This window comes from Pleuronectes platessa, chromosome 15 (assembly GCF_947347685.1).
Source record: "Pleuronectes platessa chromosome 15, fPlePla1.1, whole genome shotgun sequence".
Lineage (NCBI taxonomy): Eukaryota > Metazoa > Chordata > Actinopteri > Pleuronectiformes > Pleuronectidae > Pleuronectes > Pleuronectes platessa.
The window spans coordinates 11,974,652-12,001,844 of record NC_070640.1 but is presented as its reverse complement, the minus strand read 5'-3'; the positions used below and the strand labels follow the sequence as shown (position 1 = coordinate 12,001,844).

General features: G+C 41.6%; 2 protein-coding genes and 1 pseudogene across 2 annotated transcripts; 2 read left to right on the top strand and 1 right to left on the bottom strand.

The window, feature by feature from the left end:
• Positions 1 to 1,212: 1,212 nt before the first annotated feature.
• On the top strand, positions 1,213 to 15,146 carry arhgap42a (Rho GTPase activating protein 42a). Its single transcript, XM_053441017.1, has 24 exons — positions 1,213 to 1,741; positions 3,949 to 4,044; positions 4,131 to 4,192; positions 6,352 to 6,423; positions 7,775 to 7,876; positions 7,978 to 8,088; positions 8,588 to 8,692; positions 9,309 to 9,438; positions 9,543 to 9,643; positions 10,071 to 10,180; positions 10,291 to 10,369; positions 10,582 to 10,621; positions 10,760 to 10,822; positions 10,913 to 10,987; positions 11,072 to 11,156; positions 11,243 to 11,301; positions 11,400 to 11,505; positions 11,992 to 12,151; positions 12,268 to 12,418; positions 12,802 to 13,566; positions 13,702 to 13,861; positions 14,083 to 14,154; positions 14,301 to 14,380; positions 14,599 to 15,146. The coding sequence occupies exons 1-24, from the start codon at positions 1,588 to 1,590 to the stop codon at positions 14,685 to 14,687; spliced, it is 3,027 nt and encodes a 1,008-aa protein (XP_053296992.1). The 5' UTR covers positions 1,213 to 1,587; the 3' UTR covers positions 14,688 to 15,146.
• A 355-nt stretch (positions 15,147 to 15,501) lies between these two features.
• Positions 15,502 to 24,909, bottom strand: trpc6a (transient receptor potential cation channel, subfamily C, member 6a). The gene is made up of 14 exons (XM_053441018.1): positions 24,699 to 24,909; positions 23,323 to 23,651; positions 22,827 to 22,959; positions 22,366 to 22,666; positions 22,066 to 22,251; positions 21,520 to 21,684; positions 21,177 to 21,420; positions 20,834 to 21,061; positions 19,479 to 19,743; positions 17,730 to 17,925; positions 16,764 to 16,964; positions 16,539 to 16,586; positions 16,303 to 16,378; positions 15,502 to 16,130 (listed from the first exon to the last, which is right to left on the bottom strand). The coding sequence occupies exons 1-14, from the start codon at positions 24,839 to 24,841 to the stop codon at positions 16,003 to 16,005; spliced, it is 2,643 nt and encodes an 880-aa protein (XP_053296993.1). The 5' UTR covers positions 24,842 to 24,909; the 3' UTR covers positions 15,502 to 16,002.
• On the top strand, positions 17,279 to 17,445 carry LOC128457672 (uncharacterized; annotated as a pseudogene).
• Positions 24,910 to 27,193: the final 2,284 nt, after the last annotated feature.

Below are 27,193 nucleotides of genomic sequence, written 5' to 3'. Positions count from 1 at the left end.
AGCAGTATCATCATCTTCCGTCATTGGATATCTTTGCAGCATATAAGGGAATCCAATTGCCTCCTTTTCAAAAAAGTTCTCTGTCGAATGGTCAGTTTGGTCAGTAAGGTACCCTACCCTGTCTAGTGCCCCTGAGCAAGGCACCTTACTCCCCCAACATCTGCTCCCCGAGCGCTGTACATGGCTGCTCACTGCTCTGTGTGTACTGCACCAGATGGGTCAAAAGCAGAGATTACATTTCCCTACCTGCATGAGTGTGCCTTTGCATGACTGTGCATGTGTTTGGGACGAATAAATGCATCTTTACTGTAAGTTAATCATAGTGTTTAAACTCACATCGTCCTATTCTTAACTGGTACGTGAACTGATGGACTTTGAGGACGTAGAGTTATCATTCAATCACACTTCCTTTCAGCACTTTCACTTCCTCTGTCAATAAATTGTATGTACATATAACACACACACATGTTTGTACTTCTGTCTTAGTGAGGACACTCATTGGCATTATGCATTCCCTAGCCCTTGACCCTAAACTTTACTAACCTAAACCTTTTCTAACCTTAACCCTAAAACCAAGTCTTAACCCTCAAACACCTCTTTGATAAGTGAGGACCGGCCAAAATGTCCTCAATTTCCAAAAATGTCCTCACTCTAAGCATCTATGCTTTAAATGGTCCCCACAAAGGAATAGGTACAGGAAAAAACACACTCGCATACAGGATTGCATATCTATCCTTTTTAAGACTTTACATTGACTTCCATTCATTGTAGCCAGCCCAACCAAAAGCTTAACCTTAATAATGACCAATTCATTTCTAAAGCTAACCACAACTCACATCTCACCCCCAACCCTCAAAAATGACATTCGATCTCATGGGGGCCTTGGTCCCCATGAGGTCTGCTGATCCTAACAATGTCAATGTTTATACTGGATTAGTCCTACAGGTAATAAAACGATAACACACACACACTATGCATATATGGATATACATATATATTTATATATAAATAATAAACGTGGATACATGTTTAAACGCATACACATATAAATATGTTAATAGAGAGAGAAATTGTCGTTGTGACATTTGTACAGTCCACTCTGTGTAGAAAGTTTTTTTTATTTATTTGGCAAACTTATTTTATCGCGCGCCAGCAGGAGTCTCCCGTTCCCATAGTAACAGGGCTACAGTGGGAGCCTTGTGTGGAGCCTCGGTCCACAGCTGTGTGACGTATGATCCGGGCTGCAGCTGCTTTGTTTGTGGCGGCGGAGGTTTCGCATGTCTCCCGGGAAGTTTCTTACAAGTCAACGCGACGTTATACTTGAACACTTCATTTAAAAGGTGACGAGAGCCGCGCGGGGCTCGTCGTGTATGTGGCCGAGCGAAAGCGTCTGTGTGCGGGGCTCTGCTGAGATTCAGTGTCCGGAAGTTCGGAAAAAAGTGAGAGCGGCATGAAAAGAAGGAGCTGGAACCAACTTCTGACCAAACGTCCCCGAGCGCAGTGAACCTCCGGCTCATCCTCCCGCGAACCCACAGCAGAGGAGTCGGTGCTTTATTCATCAGACACCGGGGAGAGTGAGATCGAGCGATGGGTCTGCCGACGCTGGAGTTCAGCGATTCGTTCCTGGACAGTCCGGAGTTCAGGGAGCGACTGCAGTGCCACGAGATAGAGCTGGAGCGAACCAACAGGTTTATCAAAGACCTGATCAAAGACGGAAACATGCTCATATCTGCTCTGAGAAGTAAGTAGAGATCTGTTCAATCCACGCTGCATTACACACTGCCCTCAGCCTGATAACAGAGGGAAGCCCGAGGCCATCAGTTCAGACAGGGTGCTGAGTTTAGTCTACTCACTTGTTGAAAGTCTATCACACTGACCTGTGCTTCATGATGTGAACAGCATTGTTAATGACACAGTTACAGTGTTAAACATACAATATCACAACTGCACTTGGCTTTGGGGGCCATTGTCTGACAAAGACCTGTTTACAAAGCTGCAGTTTAATTTCCCAACTTACTTTAGAGTTTTCTTATTACCAATTATCGAGAAGGGAGTACGGGTTGCATCCCACTTTGCCTGGTTTCTTAGTTTCTTATCAACATTTACAACTACAGATTTATAATTTATACATAGAGTTTGACTAACTGTTGGTCTGTGCGTAAGACTCAACAAAGTTGTACAAAGAACAGTAAATGTTAAATGTATCACTGAAAATGTTAAAGTTCAGAAGTTGCCATTTGGTTGTTTGAGTAAAGACATGTGCATCAGTATGTTTTGGTAATAACAATTTGGTAAAGCTTTATGGAATCTAAGGGCACTGTTGGGCCTTGGCAGAGGAATGCCAGGGATGGATCTGAAATGTATCAGAGACCATAGATTGTTCTGTACCTCCTGTAGAGCTAGCTGTTAACTGCTGCTCAACCTGATCTATTTCTTTTGATCAGGTTTAAGCTCAGACACGCAGCCTGTGGTTCCTTTGACTCACCTGCTGGTTGAATACATTAGCGTGTACCGTACACACAAATTGCCGTGTCACACTAATACACCATCGCCACAGAGATATGATACAGCCATTATGTTGTGCTGTTGTTATTTGTGATAGGCCAATATTTATTACCTTTACTGACTGGAATTTCTGTTGTCATTGGAAAGTCTTTTCAAGATCTGGTGTTGTCAGTGTTTTCATCTCACATGTGTTTGTGTTATGGCGGTAAAGGGGATTTTTCAATTCTATCGACCAACAATGACATAAAAATTACACCAACTAAAATAGTTCAGCATCTCGAAACTGAACCAAGCAAAGTGCAGTATGTAGTCTGCTGTACATTAGATGCATAAGAACTCCATGCAGTGCATATTTTAGATATCAATAATAAAGGACAACAGCTCTGTTCTCATTGATAGCAATTAAGCTATTATTTAAAAGTAGTGAAAAGCTATCAAAAAGTATAGCTCTGCTTCCCCATGTGTCTACTTTCATGCACCGGACTTGTATGCACTTCTTTTTTACTGATCTCCAGGCTGTGTTCTTTTATTTAAACTGTAACTGAATCATATTTTAATGGTTTAAGTGTAAGTGCCCAATGCCGCAGTGTGATTAAAATAGTGCCTTACAGCAGCTGGCAAACGAGTTATGAGTGTGTGAGTAAGATAATGCGGCATTGTGGTGCCAAGTGTTGATGCACCACAGAGTGAAAGGGCGTGTTAAACTGTTATTGGAGTGTTGTTTGGACACATAAACACAGATTTTGGCGAGTCAGTGTAAGTGGCGTTTACTGCAGGGTGTGTCGGTTTGTTTACATGCGACTCTGACACCTCATGTCCCTGCGGTGGTGTTAGCTTATTACAGGAGGGAAAAAGTGATGTCGCCTTTAGCTTTGTAGGAAAATGGCATCGACTGAATATAGAGATGAATAACAGGAGAACGCCCACAATTGAAGCCACATCAAGTGGATCACCCTCTGGTGGCAGGCTGCGTATAGGTAATAAACCCTGCCTCCTCCATGTTAGTGGATGGGAATTGGACCAAACAAAAAACTCAAACAACACATCAAATTTGTTAAATCAAGTTTGTTTTAAATATGTAATATGATGCTGTGAAATGGGTTGAAACATAATCGACAGCTTAGACCGACTCACTATTGTTTGATGTGTGTATTGGCAGCACCTCCACAGAATCACTCCAAATGACGTTGAAAGTGCAAGATGGTGGCCCCCACATCTGGAACATTTTGAGTTGAATTTTGTACTGTGGGAAGAAGGGGAGACGTGTCTTCCAGCTGCATCTGCAGTCTATGACAAATAGTAGTTCTAGATTGTGTTGAGCCACAATGTAGTGCAATCTCATTTAAAGAGCATTATTGTCCATTATGAGGGAATGAGTGGTGGAAATAACTTGTTGTACCTGCTTTTAGTGACTGATTGAAATCCTCTCTGTGTTTCTGCCAGGTCTTTCTCTTGCTGTTCAGCGGTTCTCCCAGTCTCTCCAGGAGTTCCAGTTTGAATGTACTGGGGATGCTGAGACCGATGATGAGGTCAATATTGGTGAGTTGAAAATAAAACACTAAGAGCTGAAATGTGTAAAATATGATTAGTCTTCCCAGATTTGAAGTGTCAAATGTCTTTTACAGCTCAGTCCTTAAAGGAGTTCTCTCAGCTCTTGAGCACCATGGAAGAGGAGAGAAAACGACTAGTAAGACTAAACCGTTGTGTACTACAAGTGTGTGTGTGTGTGTGTGTGTGTGTGTGTGTGAGAGAGAGGTCTTTGTGTTGTACATTTTAAAGGGCTATTGGTACAACTTTTTTCTTCTAATACTTCTTAATTCTTCAAAACGTAATTAATTAATAATTAAGCAGATTACACTATATATTAATTTGAAAACTTTTTTAGACTGTCCTCTGTACACTATTTTTATCTGTTTAAAACTTTACATGGAGAAGGATTCTCCTTAGTCAAGGAATCGTATCTTGTTGATCTGAGTATACCATTAAACCCAAAACCCTTCTCACCCACATTGTTGTCAACGAAGTCTGACCCAACAGTTCCTTTTGTCCACCAGTAGTTGTGCACCCTCTTTAACTCTGCTTTATCGGCATGAATCTGCCTCAACTCTCAACAAGTGAAAGTAATAGTTTTTGTCAGTAGCCCTCACTCCATGAATCACACCAGCTTCCTCATGCCTGTGCCTTCAACTGGTTTTCCCACAAGTCTGATTCACGCATTTAGTAGAGAAACAACATCTTGTGCCAGCAGTGAGTCTCCATAGTGATTCTGTGAAAAACGTCTTTGACTCAGAGCCACTCCAGCACCCAGAGAGGCCTTTGTGTGTGGGAGTGATTGGACTCTGGCACAGCCTTTGTGCAGGCTAACCCCCATACATGTGCAATGTATGTGCAGGTATGCTAACTGGGCTAAGTATGTGGTGCGCAGTGTGTGTGTGTATGGTCTGGTTACAGAGGAACCATGTGGAACCTATTCTGCCAATTCCCCTGTGAGACTGAGTACTGCTCTGACTGCTTGGGAAAGTCCATAAAAGGGTCCTGTGTGTGTTTGTCTGCTCCCCCCCTCCCTCTCTCTCTCTCTCTCTCACTCTCTCACTCTCTCTCTCACTCTCTCTCTCTCTATCTCTCTCTCTCTCCCTCTCTTTGTGTGTCTGCTGGAGTGGCACCACTGCTACAGCACCGCTGATACGTCTTATTAAGTTAAAGGGCAATTCCAGCAAATGGGTTCCTCTGAAATACCTGTTTGACCTGAGAGGACTATTGTAGAGATTTGACAATGCCCCTCATTCTTTTAGTTTCAGTTTCATCCTGCTTATTGTTATGTGCTTTAAAAAAAAACATACAAAGAAATCAAGCCTTTTTGTCGCTACTGGTGCAGCACTAAACTAAAGTAATGATGCAGGGCTGGGAAGTTATTTAAACTGTAATGCTTAAATCAACAGGACAGAACAAAGCAAGACATGACCAAGACGTGCAGTATGTAGACTCATGACTAAAGAGGACCCAGGCTAAATATAAACACCAGACTTCTGATAACATCTCTGTCAAACCTCAACATCAACCGCATGTTTTTAATACACATCGTACAGTCCGTTCCAAAAATATTATTGCAATTGCTTTGTTCTTGATATGGCTGGTTGATAATTTGATTAAAAAAATATTTAGAGCATTTAATGGCATGAAGCTTGCTCCCAGTTAACTCAAATACTAGACAAGATAAATAGAAGTAAATCTTTTTATTAGCCTTTGTACCAATACACAACTTCATGATGGATTAAAATCTTGTTAGAGATAAAATATGTAACAATCCTTCTTTAAAATATCTTAATGCGACCTGACGTATGTCATATATTTGTTGACTTGTGTACTTACTTTAAATCCCTAATTTTATTTAAGATAATATGATGTTTCTTTAGTTTTTTCCCTTCCACTATTTGTAGTAGCTACTCACAATGGATCCGGATTATTTTGTTGCCATTTGCTGCTTAACATTAATAAAACCTCTATACATTACCTCATCCATAAACCCAATGGTTGAAACAACATCAACTCCCAAGATCCCAGGCTGCTTCCCAGCATCATCAAACTAGGTATTTTGTTAATGTTTTGATTAAGAGACCCAGTTATATAATTTACGTTTGAATGTCCTCATTTGAAATGTTTTGAAACCCTGAGTGATTCATAGGAAGATGGACCTTGAATTTGAGTGTTCAGTGTCAACATCTGCCCATGAAGGAAACTAATGTCACTAAAGTCATCACCTATGACTGAACTAATATCTCTTTTTCATTGCTGGTTTTAGTATTTACTGTTTTCCCCCCCTGACCTGACTTGTTTTTTTCGGCTCAGATCCAGAACGCGGATGACGTGCTGATCTCACCGCTCGAGAGGTTTCGTAAGGAGCAGATTGGAGCTGTTAAGGTATATATCTGCACTTTAAATAAAAGGAGCACATTTGATTCTCAAAACTTCACACTGTCTCTGTTCAGCTTTTAACCGAGGCCGGTCTGTGAACATCATTATTCATTAGTTATCTAACACTGTGGGTGGTGAGCAGACAGATTATCCCGCTCTGGTCTGGTCCCAGTCAGCCTCTCAGTCAGTGGTCAGAGAATCCAATTTGTTCAGATAAATGATGCATCTCAGTCCGGTGTCAGTAGCAGGGTCATGGGAACGGACGCTGGGAGACAAGACAGGGGCCGCGTTGCAGACAGACACAGTTGAACTCGGTGAGGCAGTGTAAATACAAACTGAGTCTGGTGTCTGGTTTCAGCAGCTGTCTCAGATCTAATGATTCCATTTTTCTCATTTGTCTTTTCTTTGTATACTTCTGTATTTTTATACACTTACAGAAGTTGAAGCAGAGATATCCGTCTCGAGTCAAAGGCAGCGTTTGGTAAATAGAACTGGTCGCAGCTCAAACTAATAAAATCAAAGGCCCCTGCTTATGCAAGCGACTCCTCAGCCTGCAGAATGTAGCAGGAGAGTGTGAGCAGTTAACCCTCACACTGACGTCATTGAACAGGAAGGAAGAGTTTGGACATGTGCAGTCTTGGAAAAGAGCTGTTGTCCTAAGTATTTTGTCAGAGTCTCTTCATTTAGATTATTAATGGTCCCCCTGCATTAAGTCATAACTCCGATCTGGAATGTTTGTTCAGTCCAAAATTCTAGGGAACTTGTGAAGAATCAGATACAGGACGTTGTGGGTGGATATTTGGAGGAATGCGGTGATCCCACTGCAGATTTGTGGAAATGTGATATTTTGAGGCAGACCAGCAGCGAGTCTCTTGGACAGCGGGTCACACCACCGATGTGGTCCAAACTACAAAATGTGTGTGAATTCACATGAAATTTGTTTGTGGCCACTGGTGTCCCCACGGGATAAATCTGGCTGTGTTTCTGAGCCTGTGATGTTTCCCCTGACGTTTGTGACTCAGAGTGAAATATCTTGACAGTTATGAGATGGATTCCCTTCATGCTAATAGTTGAATTTAGATCAGAGAGAACAGATCCCGAAAGATGCCGATGCCCATATTGAGTAAAAGATCTTCAATAGCAATATGTTGACTGATATATAAACAGAATAATGATTACTGCGATGTCATTATCAAAATCTTATAACCGGGAAATGTGATTCAGGCTTGATATTATACAGTTTAACAATAAAATGAATCATAAATAACTATCAGTAAAAGACGTTTATTATCAGATGTAAAAGTTCACAAGCCATCTGTTATCTGTTGCTCATGTCCTCCCCCCTTGTCTGCACCAGGATGGAAAGAAGCAGTTTGACAAAGAGACAGAAAGGTACTACTCTGTCCTGGAGAAACACCTCAGTCTGTCCTCCAAGAAGAAGGAATCCCAGCTGCACGAGGTGAACTGTCCAGCTCCTACTAAACACACACACCTAGTTCCTCCCGCATGTGTTAGATAACATTAAGTAGTGTATGTGTGTTGTGGCTGTTTCTGTTGCAGGCTGACATACAGATGAGTAAGGACAGGCAGGTTTTTTATGATGCATCACTGCAGTATGTGTTCAAGATCCAAGAAGTGCAGGAAAGAAAGAAGTTTGAATTTGTGGAGCCGGTAAGTTCACAGATATGCAAACAATATTATAATATCTGTTATCATTATATGTTTTTATGTTGCTTTTGTGCAGGTGAAAAGTGTATTTTCATGTTGGGATACAGATTTAATTGGCAGTTCATGATGTTTGGTCAGTATCAGCAGTTTTCCTCCTGCCGAGAGGTGTGTACATGCAGACAAGATCATGGAAAGGCAGCTACATGCTACAAACAGTATTTGGCCTGTGATCAAAATGTTATATTGATACATATCAGTAAAGCCCACTTCCTGTTGCTGTTGCAGCAGTTCCCGCTCTGAGACCTCTTCCGCCAGACAGAGAGGGAAACTCTTTGTAGTAAAGTAAACAAGGGTAGAAAAACCAAACAATCAGCAGCGTCTGGTTTTGTTTGGTCCGACGGAGACTAATTTGACTGATTGAGCCGATGACTGATGATCATTCTTTTGTAATCATCTCAGCACGTAACATTTTTTCCTGTTGATTTCTCCCTTTGCTCTTCAGCTATTAGCCTTCCTGCAGGGTTTGTTTACATTCTACCACGAGGGCTATGAGCTGGCCAGTGAGTTTGAACCCTACAAGCAGCAGCTTCAGTTCAACCTGCAGAATGTGAGTGTGTGTTTACTGCAAACTTCAAGCTTGAATCTGGGTCTTATATCACGTGTGAGGATTTTTTTTTACTGAGATTATGCTTTTATTTAGTCTATCTGCTTCTTATGAGAAAGTATTAGGTCTTCATTTTTTTCTTTAAGAATTTCTGGGAAATTTATTTACTTTCGCATTTAGGTTTTTGCACAATCATGGTTTGGGGACTCAAGTTTTTTTGCCTTTCTTTTTGGATGAAAGCAGACACTTTTAAAAATGCAAATGAGAAAAGGATGCACAGCTTGGATTTACATTATATTGTCTCAGATATCCATCATTACCGTTTACAATGGAGTAACTTACTCAGCTTGACTAAGTAACCATTCACTGTTTAACTTTTACATTTTTTTTATTAATGGTTAAATTCCTGGGTTTGCCACCAAAATTTAACGGGTTCCTACCTGACCCATACCCCATCCTTTAACCAAGTTTTGTGGGCATACATAAAGTAGTTTTTGCATACTCCTGCTAAATAACTGCCAGACAAACATAATCTCCTTGGGGAAGGTAAAAACTGCACTGCTTGTATGTTTGAAAGCATCCCCTAAATGCAGTTTTTATGTATATGTTTATCATTCAGGCTCGCAATAACTTTGAAAGTACACGTGCTGAGGTTGAGAGGCTGATGAAGAGGATCCGATCAGCAGAAGAAGACTTCCAAGCCCCCAGTTGTTTCACCATAGAGGGATATCTGTACATCCAGGAGAAACGTGAGATACACAGAAGTCATTGTGTCTCCTCTCTCTCTATGTCTCTTTTCCCGCTTACGCAAACTCAAGTGCTTCTGCGTGAAAACGTGTGTCACGTATTCCAGGTCCGTTGGGCAGTGTTTGGACCAGATACTACTGCACGTATGAGAAAAGCTCCAAGATGTTCACCATGAGCAACACAGAGACCAGACCAGCCAGCCGACAGGTGAGCTGGCTGCACAGACGAACGACTACACCAGTGTTGATAAATGTTTTTAGCCCCAAAATCGTGTGTAATTATTTACTTTGAAAATAGTCTTGAGCAGACCTGAGGTATGTTATTGTCCTACGCTAATGTAGTTTAAAGAACATTCTAAAAATGTGTGGGAATACAACTGGCCTTAAAACGTGTTGCAGTTTCTCGTAAGCATTTGAATAGACAAGTCCTATCAATGCAACTTTTAATTGAACAACAAAGCTAGGGTTTTTAACTGATAGTTTTGTAGTGTTTTAGTACTTAGTTCAGTAGCTGATGAGCTAATACTAATGATCCTAAAAGCATTGAGTTGCATCTATCCAGTTTCTTTGCTACAATATAATCTATTAATACCAAATACCAAACACATTTTCCAAAACACGTCTCTCTATAACAGAATGGCGTGATTAACGGCGCACCAGAGATGTTCCGGCTGCGCTCGTGTGTCAGGAGGAAGACCGAGTCCATCGACAAGCGCTTCTGCTTCGACATCGAGGTGGTGGAGAGGTGAGAGGGGAAGATGACTGAGAGTCTGTGTGTCTATAGCACACCTAAGTTCTCGTTACTACTGAAGTTTCTCTCTCTCTCTCTCTCTCTCTCTCTCTCTCTCTCTGCAGACATGGCGTCATCACCCTGCAAGCGGTCTCTGAGGCCAACAGGCGGCTGTGGATGGAGGCAATGGATGGAAAAGAACCTGTATGAAAACACTATACGCATTTTTAAATAATTTTGTATCAGGGAAATGTAGGCTGCACAAAAAAGGTGCAACAGGCTTGCTCTGCAGCTAAGCGTCATCATTTATTGTTTGTCAATGAAACCTTACTGCATTGGAAAGTAGATTACATTAGTTTACATTTTGTAATTTGTTTTAATGTTTAACACAATCAAATTTGAATTTCTTTCTGCAGATCTACACTCTTCCTTCTTTACTTAGCAAAAAGGAGGAGAGTAAGTACCCGGATTTATTCTGTTCTTAAATTGTATATTCGATTCAGCACAGAAGATATTCATAAATTTATCGATCATCTATTATTATTCCTTAAATGCACAGGAAATTAATGTAATGTTTGTCTGTGTTTTTAACAGCATTTCTCAATGCAGCGGGCTTCAACTTTGTTAAGAAGTGTATTGAGCTGGTGGAAAGCAGAGGTAAAATGATCAATGGTCAATTCATGTTGGTTCTGCTTCCAGGCTGTTTATTTACCTGGTGTGTAAAAACATGTCTGTATGTGTTTGCAGGCATCACCACGCTGGGACTGTATAGAACCGGAGGAGTCAACTCCAAAGTGCAGCGGCTGATGACGAGTGTGTTCGGTGAGAGGATTGATGACAGGTTTCAAACTGTGAATTTAAAATGTGTCACTGCTGGTGAATCATGAAGTCTCCACTTTCCTGTAGCCTCCTCGGCTCCCTCTGACATGCAGCTGGACGCAGACGCCTGGGACAACAAGACCATCACCAGCGGGCTTAAGAACTATTTCAGGTTACATACTGTACAGTGCTAAATTGTCCATTTTTTAAATACTTCTACTCAATTCTAAATTTAGGATTTCTATTTTGTAAATCCAGGTGTCTGGCAGAACCAGTACTGACCTACAGGTTGCATAAAGAGTTCATCAAGGCTGCAAGTAAGATCTTACACTTTAAAAACACAAAGTTAATACTTAATGACAAAAGCCTTTCGCCCTTTCAGCTCTAAATCATAACCTTCTCCTTGTTTTCACAGAGTATGATGATCATAAATACAGAGTGAGAGCTATTCATGCTCTTGTTCACAAACTACCAGAAAAAAACAGAGTGATGTTGGACCTCCTCACTAAACACCTCCGCAAGTAAGTACACAATAGTCGGACAATCCAAATAAATGTTTATTGCAGCGGCAGAACATAGTTTGAGTTTGACATCCAACCTCCTGACTCCCCCAGATATGATTATATTGATATTATGGAGAGAGCTCCTATCCTTTTTTGTTTATAGTACATCTGACAGCTGTTGGTATAGTGAGCAGGCAAATTTCAGACCAGTACTATATTACAATGAAACAATGAAAAACATACATGAAAGGTTCTCAGACAGCCTTTTTAGTACAAGGTGTGGTGAAGTTTGCTTTAGCTGAGCAAATCAAAGCATGATCAGAAGTCTATTAACACGCCTATAGATAAATAAGGCTAACATGTGGGGAAACACACGTTGCGATTTCATGTTAAATTGTAAAAGCAGTTTTAATTTACAATTTATTCAAATGCTTTTTCTTATTTCCCGGTGACATGTCACCGTTAAAATGACACACGTTAAAATGTGTGTGTGTTTGTGTCCAGGGTTTCCTCTCATAGTGACCAGAACTTGATGACCGTGTCCAACCTGGGAATGATCTTTGGCCCCACGTTGATGAGGTCACAGGAAGAGACCGTGGCCGCCATGATGAATATCAAGTTTCAAAACATTGTGGTGGAGATAATCATTGAAAACCATGACAAGGTACGCTTGCACTTTGACACCCTTTACACACACTCACACGTATGCACCGATACACTCTATGGTATGTGCTCAAACACAAACCGCTTACAGGCATGCATACTGTATGCTCCTGCCAGATATTTGGGGAGGCCCCGGACCTGTCAGTGCCGCTACCTCAGGCTTCGTCCTCTCGAGCGACTCCTCGGAGGAACAAGGCCATCTGCCTGTCATCAGGAAAGAGGAAGGCTCGTCTCTACTCTCCTGCCCTCTGCCTGGCTGACAATGACAGTGAGTAAATCAGTCGTGAATAGTAACTAAGTACATTTACTGAAGTACTGTGCTGAAATTTTTTTTGTACTTGACTTAGTGTTTCAATTGTACGTTAACTTAACTTTGATTCTGCAACTTTTCAGTGATAAATATTGTAGTTTTTACTCCTTTACATTTAATTGACATGTAAAGATTTTATATCAAGAGACATATTATAGAATACAGTACTCTATTAATGTTCTAACTGTTTTCCAGCCTTTGCCTAAAGTGTTTTCCATCAGCTCTATTAAGTGTAATTAAAAAAAATCCTCAAATGCTTGACTATAATCAACTCACAAATGTCTGAATGGGCTAGAGAGCAGGAGTTTTATTATATGATGTGTTTTCATGTCTCCCTCCAGGTGACACGTTTAGCAGCAGCCCTAGCACGACGCCGAGGGGCAGCCAAGAGTCTCTGTCCTCACACTCCTCTGAAAAGAACGGCTTGTCTCAGACCTCTCCTCCGTCCTCTCCTGCTGCAGAGGCAAGCTCATCCTCCCCGGCCCCTACATCTCCCCCAACCTCTCCCCCAACATCTCCCCCTACATCTCCCCCTACTTCTCCCCCTGCATCTCCCCCTGCAGCTCCCACCGATTCCCATGTCCACATTTCCTCAAACGAGCAGCAGCAGAAACGTCAGGCAGACAGTGCTGCATCCCCTCACCTCACTCCTTCCTCTTCCTGGACGTCCTCGCAGCTCACTCCTGCCCAGCAGACTTCCTCTGTGTCCTCTTCCATGTCCTCTTTAGTCTCTGCAGAGAGGACCTTGTCTGTCAAAGGAAACTCCACTGCATCCTTGTCTTCTGTCAAAGAGGCGAGATCTCCCTCCCGAGCCTCCACATCCACCGCCGCCACTCAGCACGCGTCAGTGGAGCGCGCCTCCTCTCTCAGGCCGGGTCAACCTGTTCAGAGGGCATCCTCCATCTCCTCTCTGAAGAGCGTCCATTCAGTTGATGAAATAAATGCACCCAGCAACTCCTCCACCCTCACAGAAACCAAAGTGACGGACTCTACCTCACGCAGGAATGCCTACAGGATGGCCTCCTCCTCCTCTTCCTCCTCCTCTTCGTTGTTTCCCTACCAACTTTCCACTTCCTCCTCTCTCACCTCCCTGCACATCTCCGAGGGTGCGTACAATTCTGATGAAGTTGCTGAAACGCTGCAATTAGGCAATTGTATTAAATGTGCTGACGGGGTGAAGAGTTTAAACATCTATTATGTAGCTGCATGTCCAGGTCTGATTTAATCCTGTTTTATTGCAGATTACAAAAGCTGTCATGGATCGGTTCAGAGTCTCATGTCGCTAGACCCAAAAGGCACGACACCTGCACGCAAACCCTCACACGTCCGCTATGGCTCCGATGTGACTGCCAAACACTCTGCGACCATATCCAGCAATGGCTACCAGAGACCTGGATCCCTGTGAGTGTCGGACATTAACGTGCTCTGTTACAGTCCTGTGATTCTCTGAGAATCGACATAAATGTGTTGGACTAGAGAAAAATACATCGTTTGATTTTTAACTAGATTTAAACTGTGACATCATTGGTCTGATTGCAGGAGTGATTACATCTTTCTGATTAGCTCAACACCTGCCTGTACTTTCGCAGTATTTGAAGCTTTGTACTGTTTGTGTGTCACAGACTGTCAGTCAGACTGCCACAGCGTGAGAGCTCAGTCTTCTCCTCAGCATTAGACATTTGTTCTTCAGGAAGGTACGTTGATTTATGACGTTGTTTTTCAACTTTCTGAAGTTGTCATTGATATGTGAAGTTTACACAAAGTAAAAATCATTTAAAGTTCCCCTTTAACTCATGTTTAAAATCGCTGTTTTTACTGATAATGTTTTTTGCTTTCTTAGGGAAGCAAAAGCTCTTTACTCCTGTGAAGCAGAGCACAGCCATGAGCTCAGTTTTCCACAGGGGGCGCTGTTCTCAAACGGTAAGAAAACCACTCTCACGTCTCATCTCCTCAGGAAGCTTGGGTTCCATTAACATGTGTTCTTCCACATGATGTATCCAGATACAGATCATGTTTTAATGCCAAGTTAACATTTTACTAGGTGTTCTTGTTGTCACATAGATGTGTTTGAGACATTTCCGTGTGTTGAGACGATTGTGATTCATTACATTCTGAGTTATGTGTGTTTGTTGGCGCAGTGTACCCGTCTGTGGAACCAGGTTGGCTTCAGGCGACGTACAATGGCAGAACAGGTCTCATACCTGAAAACTACATCACCTACTTCTGACGGAGCTGATGATGTCATCCCCACATCACAGAATAAAGACCTAGCGTAGCCTTTAGGGATCCAGGGTGCGTCCAGTGACCCTGTGCTGATGATTGTAGATAATATAATATATTTATCTTGTAACTGTGACAGAGTGTATGTCAGACTACTGTGGCTGTATCTAGAGGATGTGTGTATCTGACTACTATAATCTTACCTTGTTATTAAGCAGCTTATAATACAGTAGATGTTAATCAGTGTCTTTTATGTTATAAGCTACATGTAAGGTACTGTACCTGTAAACAGTATTTTTTCTATTAATCTTGATAACTTATGTTTGTAAATAATCTTATATATGTTATAACTTGAAGTGTCCACTTGTCTGTGCTGCAGCAGAATTAATCCTGCCATAACGCCCTCCTCCGGCTGTGTGTCAGATTTCATGCTGTCTAAATAAAGGACGACTATTTTTCTAAACGATGCCCCTTTATGTTTGTAGATTCTGTTCATGTTAAGTCATAATGTGTGCGAGTGTGTTTATTGTTTTCAAGAAAACATGGCAAATGGTTCATTAATGGTTTTTGGGTTCCTCACAAATATGTTACTAAGGTCATAGCTTTGAGTTGAACATGAGGTTAAAGTCAAATTCTCTGGATAATTTCTATATTATCATTTCTTACCAATGAATAATCACTTCTTATACATTAGGAAAGAAAAATCAATATTTATGTATCATACTTGCCAGATAATACAATCTAGCTTGTAGCCAAAGTTGCTACAAAAGAAATAGGGGTGTCTTTGTTAGTGCTGCAAATTAAATTGATGTGACAAAACCAACAGCTTAATCATTTTTTATAACAGTCAATATTTCTCATTCAGTGTGCAGGCAGGATTATTGTGTTGTAAAGTCTGTTTCGATTAACGATGGGGGTTACAAATTGATATCTATGAGTGTGTTAAACAGCAGCTTGATTGAATTTAAATGTTAATAATACCGTTGGGCCAATCTAGTTTTGCCCTTTAGCTTACACGAAATATTCCCTGAAACTAATCTAAAAATCGAGTACTTACAATACAATTTTTTAAGTACATGCGTCCATTTGTGTGAATGTCTAAGTTAAAATTGATCTGTGTTTTTCGTAGGTAAGTGAAAACGTCACAATCTCCTCTTTAAACAATGTGCTGCCACTTATAATTTATCCACATAAAGTGATAAGTTACATTTTTTTAAATTTATATTCACATACATACATTCTTATATCAAAGCTTTAAAGCTATTATTATTTATCTACATCGAGGGATGCAGAACAGGCCCTTTTCGTTTGTGTGCTGCCTCCTATGAAGCTGAACTGATCTCTCCCATTCTCTTCAGCAGTCCGTCCAGCGTGTCCTTGTTCTGGGATTTCTCCTCGAGCAGCTCATAGCGTAGACTGGAGATGTCCTGCTTGATCTCTTTCAGCTCACCTGAGTGAACAACAGACACAGTGCTTCATGTCAAAAAAGAAGATTTCAAAATTCATGACAGGTTTCTCACATTAAAGTCAAACTGACAAAAACATTTAGAAACCTTTATTCCCGAAATGAATGTTAACAATTAAAAACCGGTTCAGTCTCGGGATAATTCTGCTGATTTTACCTTCAGTGATCTCGTCGCTCTCTCTGTCAGCTTGGGCTTTGATGATGTAACGTTTTATCAGTCGCTTCATGATCTTCTGCAAACAGTGTAGGGAAGAAAAAAAAATTAACAACATTAAGATGCTCCCAATTTAAAACAATAATTTTGATAAATAATTTGATCTTTCACAGTCCGTAAACTGTGTAGAAAGATTTAGGTCCCCACAACATGAGTAATACCTGGACACAAACACATACCTGATACCTGGTCGAGCTGGTTGAAGCACCATATCCTGAAGATCCGAGCTGGAAGATTAAGCTGAAGTTAAATTAATTTCTTGTTATCGTCAGGTCTAGAGCTTGTAGTGCAGCAGAGAAACCACTGGGAGGTGCTCAGGCTTTTGCATCTCTAGCTCCACTGTGGTTCCATGGACTTAATGGCTGCACAGGCATTATACACAACATGAGAACAGTATGTGGTACCTGATTAAGCTGTGACTCAGGTTCCTCCTCTCTGTGTCCTGCCACATAGTACAGCAGAAGGGTCTTGATACCTTTGCCCATTCCCAGCATGGACTTGGGACTGGGCACCAGGTTAAAGGGCACAGGGAGCGTCCTCCCCTCCTCAAAGTACGAGAACCAGAGTTTGGCCCGAGCAAACTTCCATTCGACATCGGCATCATCCTAAAAAGGGAAAACAAAACAGGTTGGAGATGAAAGAGAAAAACACACCGGCTGCAACACATGACGTTGGACACACACGCTCCAGCAGATTATTAAAGCCCCTCAAACCCTTTGTTCCCTAAAAAATACATATTCATGGCCTTCAAATGGCTTAAATATAACTCTACACCCTCCTTTCAAATTTTTTGACAAGGATCTATGGCCTGGATTCCTTTTGACCTCCACCAAGGAGGTTTTCATGTTTTCATCAGCATTTGTTTTTTCAGCAGGATTACACCAAAACAAATTAACTGATTTCCATAAAAGTTTGTGAAATCCCTTCTAGGCCTTTTGGCTAAGATCAAGTGTAGTATCTGTTGCTATCAGTTCAATGTATGATACTCCCCTCGATTTCTGAAACAGGAAGATGAAATAGGGGCTTGCTCATTCCACTGGCACATTGACCTGGTGTTGCAGTATCTCCAGGAATGGTTGGCCAAATAAAGTGGTTTTGAATTTTTTTATTTGAAGGATACCGTATGGTTCAGGGAAGAACCAGTCACATTTTGGTGCATGTCCAGGAACTTTTTTTTGTGAGATAGGGCTTTTTTTCATTGATTTACCAGGGAATCATTTGTGGAACTTGTTTTATGCAGCTTGATTGATTGACTGTTGGGCCTTAGTACTCCACTGACCTCCCCTCTTGTTTGGCACCCTGCTGTATATGTATCCTGCACGTGAAGCACATGATGACGTCATTATGTGGACAGCATTTCTTTGACTCACCTCAATCTCCTGGAAGGAACTGTTAATCATGGCGATGAGCATGTTGAGCAGCACTATCACCATGGTCACGTTGTAGACCCCGTACAGCACGTAGCCGATGTTCTCGATGAATTTGTGTCCGTTGTTGATCACGACGGATTTGACCTCAGACAGACCAAATATAGCCCAGAATAATGTCTTGAAGCTCTCCTCCAGGCTAGAGGGACGCACAGAGAGGGAGATGGAGGGAGATGAGAGAAAAGTTATTTTGGAGTTCAGACAACCATTAATCATAATGAAGGAGACGCTGAAGACGCTCTGTGAGAAAAAGGCCACACAGTGAAATCCTTGCAGTCTTTAACACGATGTTTGTGTTGCTGCACAACCGTATCAAAGCTGTTATACATTTTTTTGACTTTCATCATAACTTTCACACAAAGAAGAATCCTACTTAAGTTATTTTTTCATGAACAATAATAAACTGTGTAAAAATGCAGTAACATGCATTGTGTAAAGCAGAGGGAACTCTTGTGATCTTTTGAGAGACAGTTTTGAACTTTTTCGAAAGGTTTCCTTTTTTATGGACTTTTTCTGTTGCGGATGTTCACCTCGTTTTCCTTGTGATTGGAGTTCTGGATTTGTGTGCTGAATTTTTATTTCTGTACTTCCTGTCTTTGTCCTTTTTTTTTTATTCTTATAATCGTCTGCCTCTGTTCTGAATGTGTTTCACCTGTGTTCGGTATCTCTGCATATTTTGTGGGAATATGGTCTCTGGTTCCCCTTTGTCTTTTAAAATGTTTCCTCATGTTTAACTTCAGATTTCATTAATTAATATATCTAATGTTTTGGTGCTGTTTTCCTGCCAACTGGAGACCGTGGCTGTTTTTTTTTCACATTCAACTTCACCACCCTAATTTAACTTGCCTGCATCTGGGCCCTCCCAGCTTAACGTGACAATTTATTTCACACATACAACTAGGATTTAGCTTTATTTTTCTCGCCGACTTTAAAAATCCATCAAATCAATTAATTTGAGAAGGACAAATCACTCCTTGGTTGAGTAGGTTATGTTGCTGACTACCTGTGTCAACATTTAATCCATGACCAATGAGGAGCAGTCCCTGGTTAAGTTGGAACTCACTCTTTTGAAATATCTGTGGATTCACTTTCAGACACGCTCTTATTCATCTGTAAATCATGCATTTACAACCTTTTTGTGCCAGCTTGTCACATCTGGTGTAATAATAATGGCACTCAGTTGAGTGCATACCTGCACCAAGGCCAGAAAGTCCCCTTATGAAACCACATTTAAATTTACTAGGTCTGGGTTTATATTTAAATCCGCACCAAAGTACAGACACTCATAAATATCAGGTCCCTAAACATGTCAGATTATTTTGTGTCATCAAGATCCAGGAATTATTCTCTGGCAAATGAATAAAAATGTTGATAAATGCCAACAGAGTGAAAAAGAATCCTGGATCTGTCCCCTGATCCAGATCTGCAACAAAATTGAGTTCGTCCTACACTGACTCAAACCACATCCCTCAACCAAGCTTCACGAAAATGGGCTCAATAGCTTTTGTGAAAGCCTGCAAACAAACAGACAAACGCTGAGGAAAACATGAACTCCATGGTGGAGATAAAAATGAATTAAAGCTATGACTGAGTTCACATTAAAGCTAGATTTTGACAAAACAGATCGGGAAATAAAATGTGTATGACCTATCTTAAGGTTGATATTGTGGTGTACAAATCTGAAGGTCTCACGTGGTGAAGGCGTCGTTCTCTTTTGCCCCCAGGTAGTAGGAGTACAGGTTGAACATGCCGATCATGAACGCCAGGAAGACCAGGAGGAAGATGACCATGAACTTGAAGATGTCCTTGACCGTCCTCCCTAAAGAGATCTGCAGTGGACCGAAGCTCTCGTTGGCTGGGAGGATGTAAGCAATCCGAGAGAAGCTCAGCACCACTGCAACTGCATACAGGCCCTCCGACACCAGCTGGGGATCTGACGGCAGCCAGTAGATACGTGCTGCAAAAACAAAGCTCGGACATGTTAGTGAATTTCAGCAAATCAATTTTGTAAAACTATTTTCTTTTTCAGGCATGTAGTTGTGCTTTCATTGCAGATTGAGGAGGTTTTTTAATAAATACAACTCCATTAGGACACAGAGAAGGAATATGAATAAAGCCAGTCCATGTCAATTCATCATGATTAGAGGGATTAAACAGAAGGTGGAAAAAAACAAACCTAACCCTAACAAAAAAGAAAGAATAAACTTAAAATGTTGTATTAAAAGTCAACATTTTAAGAATATAACAAACTAATAACGTTAGCGCTTGACTGCTTTAACAAAACACCATGTGTAAATACATTTTTGAGATTGTTCTTCAGAACCAGTTTTGGTAACAAGGAAATGCTTTCTCTTTTTGCACATTAACTCATTGTCTGTTTAGAAGAGGGACGTGTGTAAAGATGGAACACTCGCAGCTCACATAGCTGTCGGTCGACTCTTTAAACAAAATAGTCTTTGAACTTTGTTCTTGAAGTTCAAAGAGAAATGTCGTAGTCCAAATACTTTTCCACAAATATGCATTTCCCGAAAAAAATATAAAATTTAGCTTTTCATGTAAATTGGTGAATAGTATTTGGTCCTTGTGGCTTCTAGTTCCTGTCAAAGACGTGTGTTCCATCTGTGACTTAGTAAAGTGTGTCTATTTTACAGGCTCTCAAAATGAAATGATGGAAACAACTGAACTAAACAATGGCTACTTAGGGTCACCTCCAATTTTTTTAAATTCAAAATGGGATTAGTAAACGTTTCATCTGTTTTATTCTCTTTTTTATTGAACTCGGTGAATCTCCTAATGCTATTTTCCTCCTGTGCCTCGGGATCGCCAGGGCCAACCCGCCTGCCTTTTCTCCAGCTCACAGGATCTTCTGCACATTCTCACCCAGCCACCAGCCTGTCGTCTGCCTGCCCCAGCTCTTCCTTAAAAGCAGTTTTTCTTTCACCTTTGTGTACAGGACCTTCATGTGCTAACTTACTGCTGCTGTTTGTACTTTTATACAGGAAGTAAAGGATGGTTGTTAATTTTTGCAGGTGTGTGAGCATGCTCACCCAGTGTGAAGTAGTGTATCTCGGGGGGCAGTGTGACATTAATCAGCGTTGTGTAGTGTGTGTGTACATAGGTCTGGGCTAAGTCAGCTTGTCTCAAAGCAGAGAAGCGGCAGAAAAAGGAAGCGAGGAAGATCGCCAGCATCGCAAAGTCCAGGAAGTTCCACGGCTCGACCAGATACTCCCCCGGTCCCTGACTCCAGATCTCCTTCACCTCAGCCCAGATCATACCTGCACAAAGTACATGATGACAGAGTCATGTTCCTGCTCTCTCATCTGCAGTTCTGAAAACATTAAACCCTGAAAGACATGACGTTTTAAATGATCCCGATCATCTAATGCTCACCGATGACCCATGAAATGATCAGGATCTCCATGCATGTGAAGGGCGTTGTGGTCATGCGGTAGAGCAGCAGTGGGTCCGACTTGAGATGTGCTCCTCCTGGGTGCTGATGGTGGGTCATGTTTGGTAGATGGGTGGTGCCTGCGAAACGGTCGGCGGCATTCATGATGAGAAGACCCAGGAAAATTGTGAAGGACGAGGCATGGGCCACAAACCTCATGAAGGGGCTGCGCATTACTTTCCCCACCTGGATGAGAGAGAAGGAACACCCGTGGGATGAGAGAAAACCTCCAGTGGGGACTTGAAGTCAGGTTTGGATGTGTAGGAGTTAATATGAGGGTCCTACTCTGCTGCACGGAGCGATCCAGTAAGCCACCGCCAGTCCAGGAAGTCCAATAGCCACCGCCAGCACCACCAGCAGTTTGATAGCAGTGGTCTGTTGTCTCAGGCCGGGGAGATTCTCAAACCAGATACCGAGCAGCTGCTGCTGGCAGTTAGGATGAGCCACAAACTAAAGAGAGAAGGACACATGGACACAGTGGTTCAGAGCAGAAACACCTACAGTTGTCAACAAACTAAGTCTACATGAGGTCGTTGTGTCTTTGACCTTCGACCACCGAAATCGAATCTGTTCATCCGTGAGTGCAACTGAACATTTGTACCAAATATGAAGAAATTCCTTCAAGGTGTTCCAGAGATATCGTATAAAAGAAATAGGACATTCGACAACCTGAAAATATAATGCCACCTGCCACCTGTTGTCAGCACGGAGTCACAATACAAAGTGACATTTTTTCACTGTGTTTCTAGTCTGTATTAAAACTCTTACATGACTATAATACATTAACTCTACCTTACCTCACTGTTGTTCCCTGTTTGTGAGCATACTAACCTTTTTAAGTTCATATTTGATGGCTAATTTGAGCCTTGTGAGGGAGGGCCGGCCTGGGAGACCATAGCTGTCTTCAGAGTCTTCTTCCCCGCTCAGTATGGCCTCCACCTCCTCTGTGCTGCGGCACAGATCCAGGAGGCCCACCACATAGTCCTTACACTGGCTCGACAGGCGGCAGTAGTCGTTCTACAAACACCACAAGGGGAAATTGTAGGAGTAACGAATGTGCAATGTCATCTTAGAGGACTTGTGTTTGCACAATTGTTGTTGGTGGTCATGTATGATCTTTAGTATGTGTACCTTAAATTCTTTCTCAATATTGGCCAGCATGGCCAGTTCATTGCTGAGCTCCAGGGCGGCCAGCACTGGGTCCTCATTGGACAAGGAGAGGTAAGCAGGACTGGCGAGGCCTCTGTAGGCATTGATCCTTGATCGCGAGTGGCTGAAGGAGTCAAACTGCTGCTGGTAGTTACACGAGTCGCAGCTGCAGAAGTAGTCATGGGGGTGATCGATGCGAGCGCCTTTACTCAGCAGGGTGTGAACTATCTCGTATTCCTGGCAGTGTGCTGCAAGTATCACTGGAGTCACATCATGAGAAAACCTATGGGAATCAACACAAAGAACATTTTACAAAGCAACAAAAAGGTAAGTCGAACCCCTTATACAATATATTCAGGACTCCCCAACATGGCAGAGAATTTAGATCTTCATGTCACTGGTGTACAATTTTTTGTCGCACATCTTCCTTCCCAATGTCTTACCTCGTCCCGTCCTCATCATAAGCGTAGAAGTCATCCAACATGTCAACTTGAGCAGGGCTCGCTGTTTGACGATGGGTATCTCTAAATGCAGGGTGACTCAACAGGGTCTCTGTGATACGAACATAACCTTTACCTACAACGCGGACGCACAGACAGACACAGGGCAACATGTTATTGGAATATCACCCAACTCGGAGTATTCTGAGCATTCTTATTTCTGTTCTAGGTCTCACAACTTTACAGTTTCAGCTCAGTCTAATAGGTTTTGAGTTGCAGCACGAAGCCGTTTGTAACAGTGAAATAGCATGTGGAGCTTTATGCAGCACAAGCGCTATTGGATACATTAAAATAGCTAAACATTGAGGAATTGTTATACAAGTAGTATGTACATTTTATATCGTGCTAATATATGACTGATGTACATGACAACATTATATAAGGATAAGCCAATAGAATGCAGAATGCAGTTGGACTCATTCAAATGGACACGTCTTACTGATGGCTAACAGAAGGGCGTCACCCACTCTGGCCAAATCCGCCCTCCCCAGCAGCAGCTCTGTCACCTCCAGATGCTCATTGGCCACAGCCAGCTGCAATGCATTCTGGCCCATGTAGTCCACAGCATTGACATTCAAGTTGGGCATGCCGAGCAACATGCGTCGCACCTCTGGTATGTTGCCGTACTCGGCTGCCTCCAGGAAACGCTGCTCAACCTCAGACAGGCTGACTGAAGGTGCAGAGAACATGTAGGAAGGACCACGAAGGGCCTGGCGTCGTTTAACGGCACTGAGGCGAGCCATGAGCTGCATCTCCGAGCTGCTGTAGCTGTAGAAACACACAGTATATAAGGTCCACATGGTAGCTTATAGGCCTGCACACACACACATGACTTCATCACTTCAGAGGTAATTACATTGGCCTACATTGATTTCCCGGAGACTCTAACCTTGACCATAGTTGCCTAACCCTAATACTTCCCCCAAACTAAACCCAACCCTAACCTTAATTGAATCCAATCCTGAACCTTTATACATTTTATGATTTATGTTATGAGGACATTTTGTCTCCACAAGGAAAGTCCCCAAAATGTGACATATTTATGTCCCCACAACATGAGACCTGTACACGCACACACATACACACATACCCACAAACCCACACACATGAAAAACACACACACTGAAGCCATTTTGGAAACCACTCATCAGGAGCTTGTCTCATCTCAGTTTCACATTTAACAACAATAACCAGAGTTTATGAAATTAGATAAATTATTTTTATTTAACTACAGTAAATATAAATCTAAACAGAGAAACTGCATGAATCCAAAGGTTGTAGCTGTAGCTCTAAAATAAAAATAAATTATCTCCAAGTTACACGTTAAACATAATACGAGAGAGACTACAAACTTCCACATAGTTGACCAAATCTAAATGAAAATGAAATAAATATACTGTATATATACTACTAGAGAGAGATTAAGTATTCAAGCAGTAGAGCTTATTAGAATTATGTGTTTTAAACCGTTATTTCAGATAACACCAAGTTACATTTTGATCCTTTAGAATCATTGGATCATGTACCATATTCAGTTTTTTCAGTGTTAAAACAATGAAGTATGTGTCTCATACAGGGAACATGTAGTAGACATGCTGGACAAAATCCTTTTCCCCATCTCTTTGAAGGCTTTTAAATTAATATTTAAGAATCTAGAATCTTTTTTATAGACAGAACAGCTTTGGACCATGTATGCTGAAAACAATAAGTTTGAAAAAGGACTTTACACTTTATACTGATAACAAAGCACAGAAACACACTAGACCAAAACATGAACATCTGCCCCTCAATAGGGAAAGTAAATCAAAGAGTTACCCAAAGCTTCGTCCAGCAGTGCAGCAGTTGTCCTCTCCCAAATCATCGTGGGTCAATAGGTTATCACGGCTCCTGGCCCGCGGGCTGTTAGTGTAACCCACAGGCCGGCTGTTATAATAAGCCTCCAGTGGTTTGTGGTTCATCCTGCAAGTGGTCAACAATTGAGGGTCTGCTCCAGCTTGATGCGAGCGAGTAATCAAGTGCCTGTGGAATGACACTCCCTCCGTCTCCCTCCCCCCCTTTTTTTTTTTCTATGTCCTTTTTTGAAAGAATGCTCCCTTCTGGGTCCCACTATACTTTTATTTACGTGACTCGTTGAACTGGACAGATGTGGAGGGCAGCTCAGTGCTATGAATGAACACACTGACGTCTAATCAGTAAAAAATGTACATACATTTTCAGCAGTGGAGCATTCTCCAAATATTGGGTTTCAGCAGCTGCTTCAAAGCTCAGGCTGTAAAACGTTATTTTAAACTGCAGTGTTTAGAGTACATGTTCAATTGTGTCAGTGTGTGTGTTTGTGTGTGTGTGTGTGTGTGTGTGTGTGTGTGTGTGTGTGTGTGTGTGTGTGTGGCGTGACTGATGGCTGATGAACAGCAGATGAGATTCCCCAGGGTTCAAATTCTTAGGAGACTTTGCTTCCTGTGTGCTCCCACTCTCCACTGATCCTTGTCCACTGTGGGAAAACGACGTCTTACTCGGCACGCAAACACAATATGTATACATATATGTCTGTTTAAGAACACAAACATGCATAACCTCATCAGCAGTTTAAAGGTGAGTCAAGAACATGACAAGAACACACTCTCACTCACACACACACTTGTAAAAACCTTTAATTTAGCTTTTCTTGTCTGATAGTACACTGCGCCCTGCAACACTCGTTCGCCTTCCCAGTTTTAATATGAATATCCCCCAAAAAAACTTCACATTATATGACAGGATTATCTCAACAATAATAAAAAAAACTGATAAAGCAGAGTCTCTGATTTATGTTTGTGGCCCTGAAAATTGCCTTTTAAGGGCCTCGTTGCTGAAGCTTAGTCACTTTGGACGTTTCAAGGTGTAAACGCATCATATTTGAGAATAGGGGTAAGAGGGCTAATCTCTGATAAATGACACCAGCAATAGTTTGTTAAGACTTCCCCTTCGGAACGGAACAGACCTAAGATTTGGATGTAAACACTGTCAGCTCAAACATACACACTCTTATTTGGGGGCAGTGAGTGGATAAGCGCAACTCTCTGTGTGTGTGTGTGTGTGTGTGTGTGTGTGTGTGTGTGTGTGTGTGTGTGTGTGTGTGTGTGTGTGTTTTAGTACCACAGATTCTGGTGATAACATTGGTGGAACTCTGGCTCTTTGGGTGGTCTTGTCTTCTGTCTGCGTTTTGCCAATGGATCCACACATGCACACTCACACAAAGCTGTGTTTGCTAATCACACCTCAGCTACATCTCTTGGCTGAATTTTTCCTCAAAGGTAATAATGTTATTTAACTTTTGCATCACACTCGCACACTCTGGATCTTTAACGCCAGGAAGTTGCATGGCAGGGCAGAACAGAGCTGCTGGCTCCCTCCAGTGGTGATGAATTAATGTTTAATTCCCCCATTAGCTACTGACCACTATGGTGGGGTGGGTGAGTCTTAAGTGTAAAAAGTGTTGGAGGATATTTATATCTGAAATATACATGTATGAAAATGTCAAAATGTTTATTATTTTTTATAATCAGTTTTTTTATTGTATCGCAGGAACTCGATCAAAGCCGCAGGCGAAAATAATATAACACACAGGTAGCTTCATATACCTGTATGGGGACAGTCACTGTTTAGATTGTTCTTTAATAACGCCACTTAAACATGCCTCAGACAATTTTAATTATCATCACAACTTTCAGCTTGAGGACATTTCAGCTAGTAAACCACTTAGTTCAAATATTTATAGGAAGTGCATTTTTTTGTTTTCCTAAAAATCTCCAAAATGACAGAGAGAAACAAATACTATCATTAACTTAAAAAGTGAATAAATTATTCAGTGTTTCCTTTAATTTGTCCATTGCATTTCAATTGTTGAGGCTAGGCTGATCTTTTGATCATTTTTGATCTTCCACTTTGTTCTGTATGATGTCAATGACTGAACAAAGAGATCAATGTCGCTATTGATATCAAATATAACAGCGGGAATGTTTAATGGCAGGTTATTTTCAGTCAACAGCATTTGGAAAAAATATTTACTTTCAAAAGTGTTTTACACAGCATCAACATTGAGAACCAGCATGGAGAAGGCAGTAAAAATAGAGGATATACTCCACAGCAATATTTTCAGCTATAAAGTATATGGCTTTAATGGAGAGGGAATGTTTGGCAAAGTCGTCCATTCCAATGTGTCAACCTATACACGAAAGAACATGTGTAGATAAAAATCCACACAAAAGTATAAGGGGAAGGCATTCAGAGAGAAATGGCGATGTTAAAAAAGATCAAGGCTCTTGACCCTG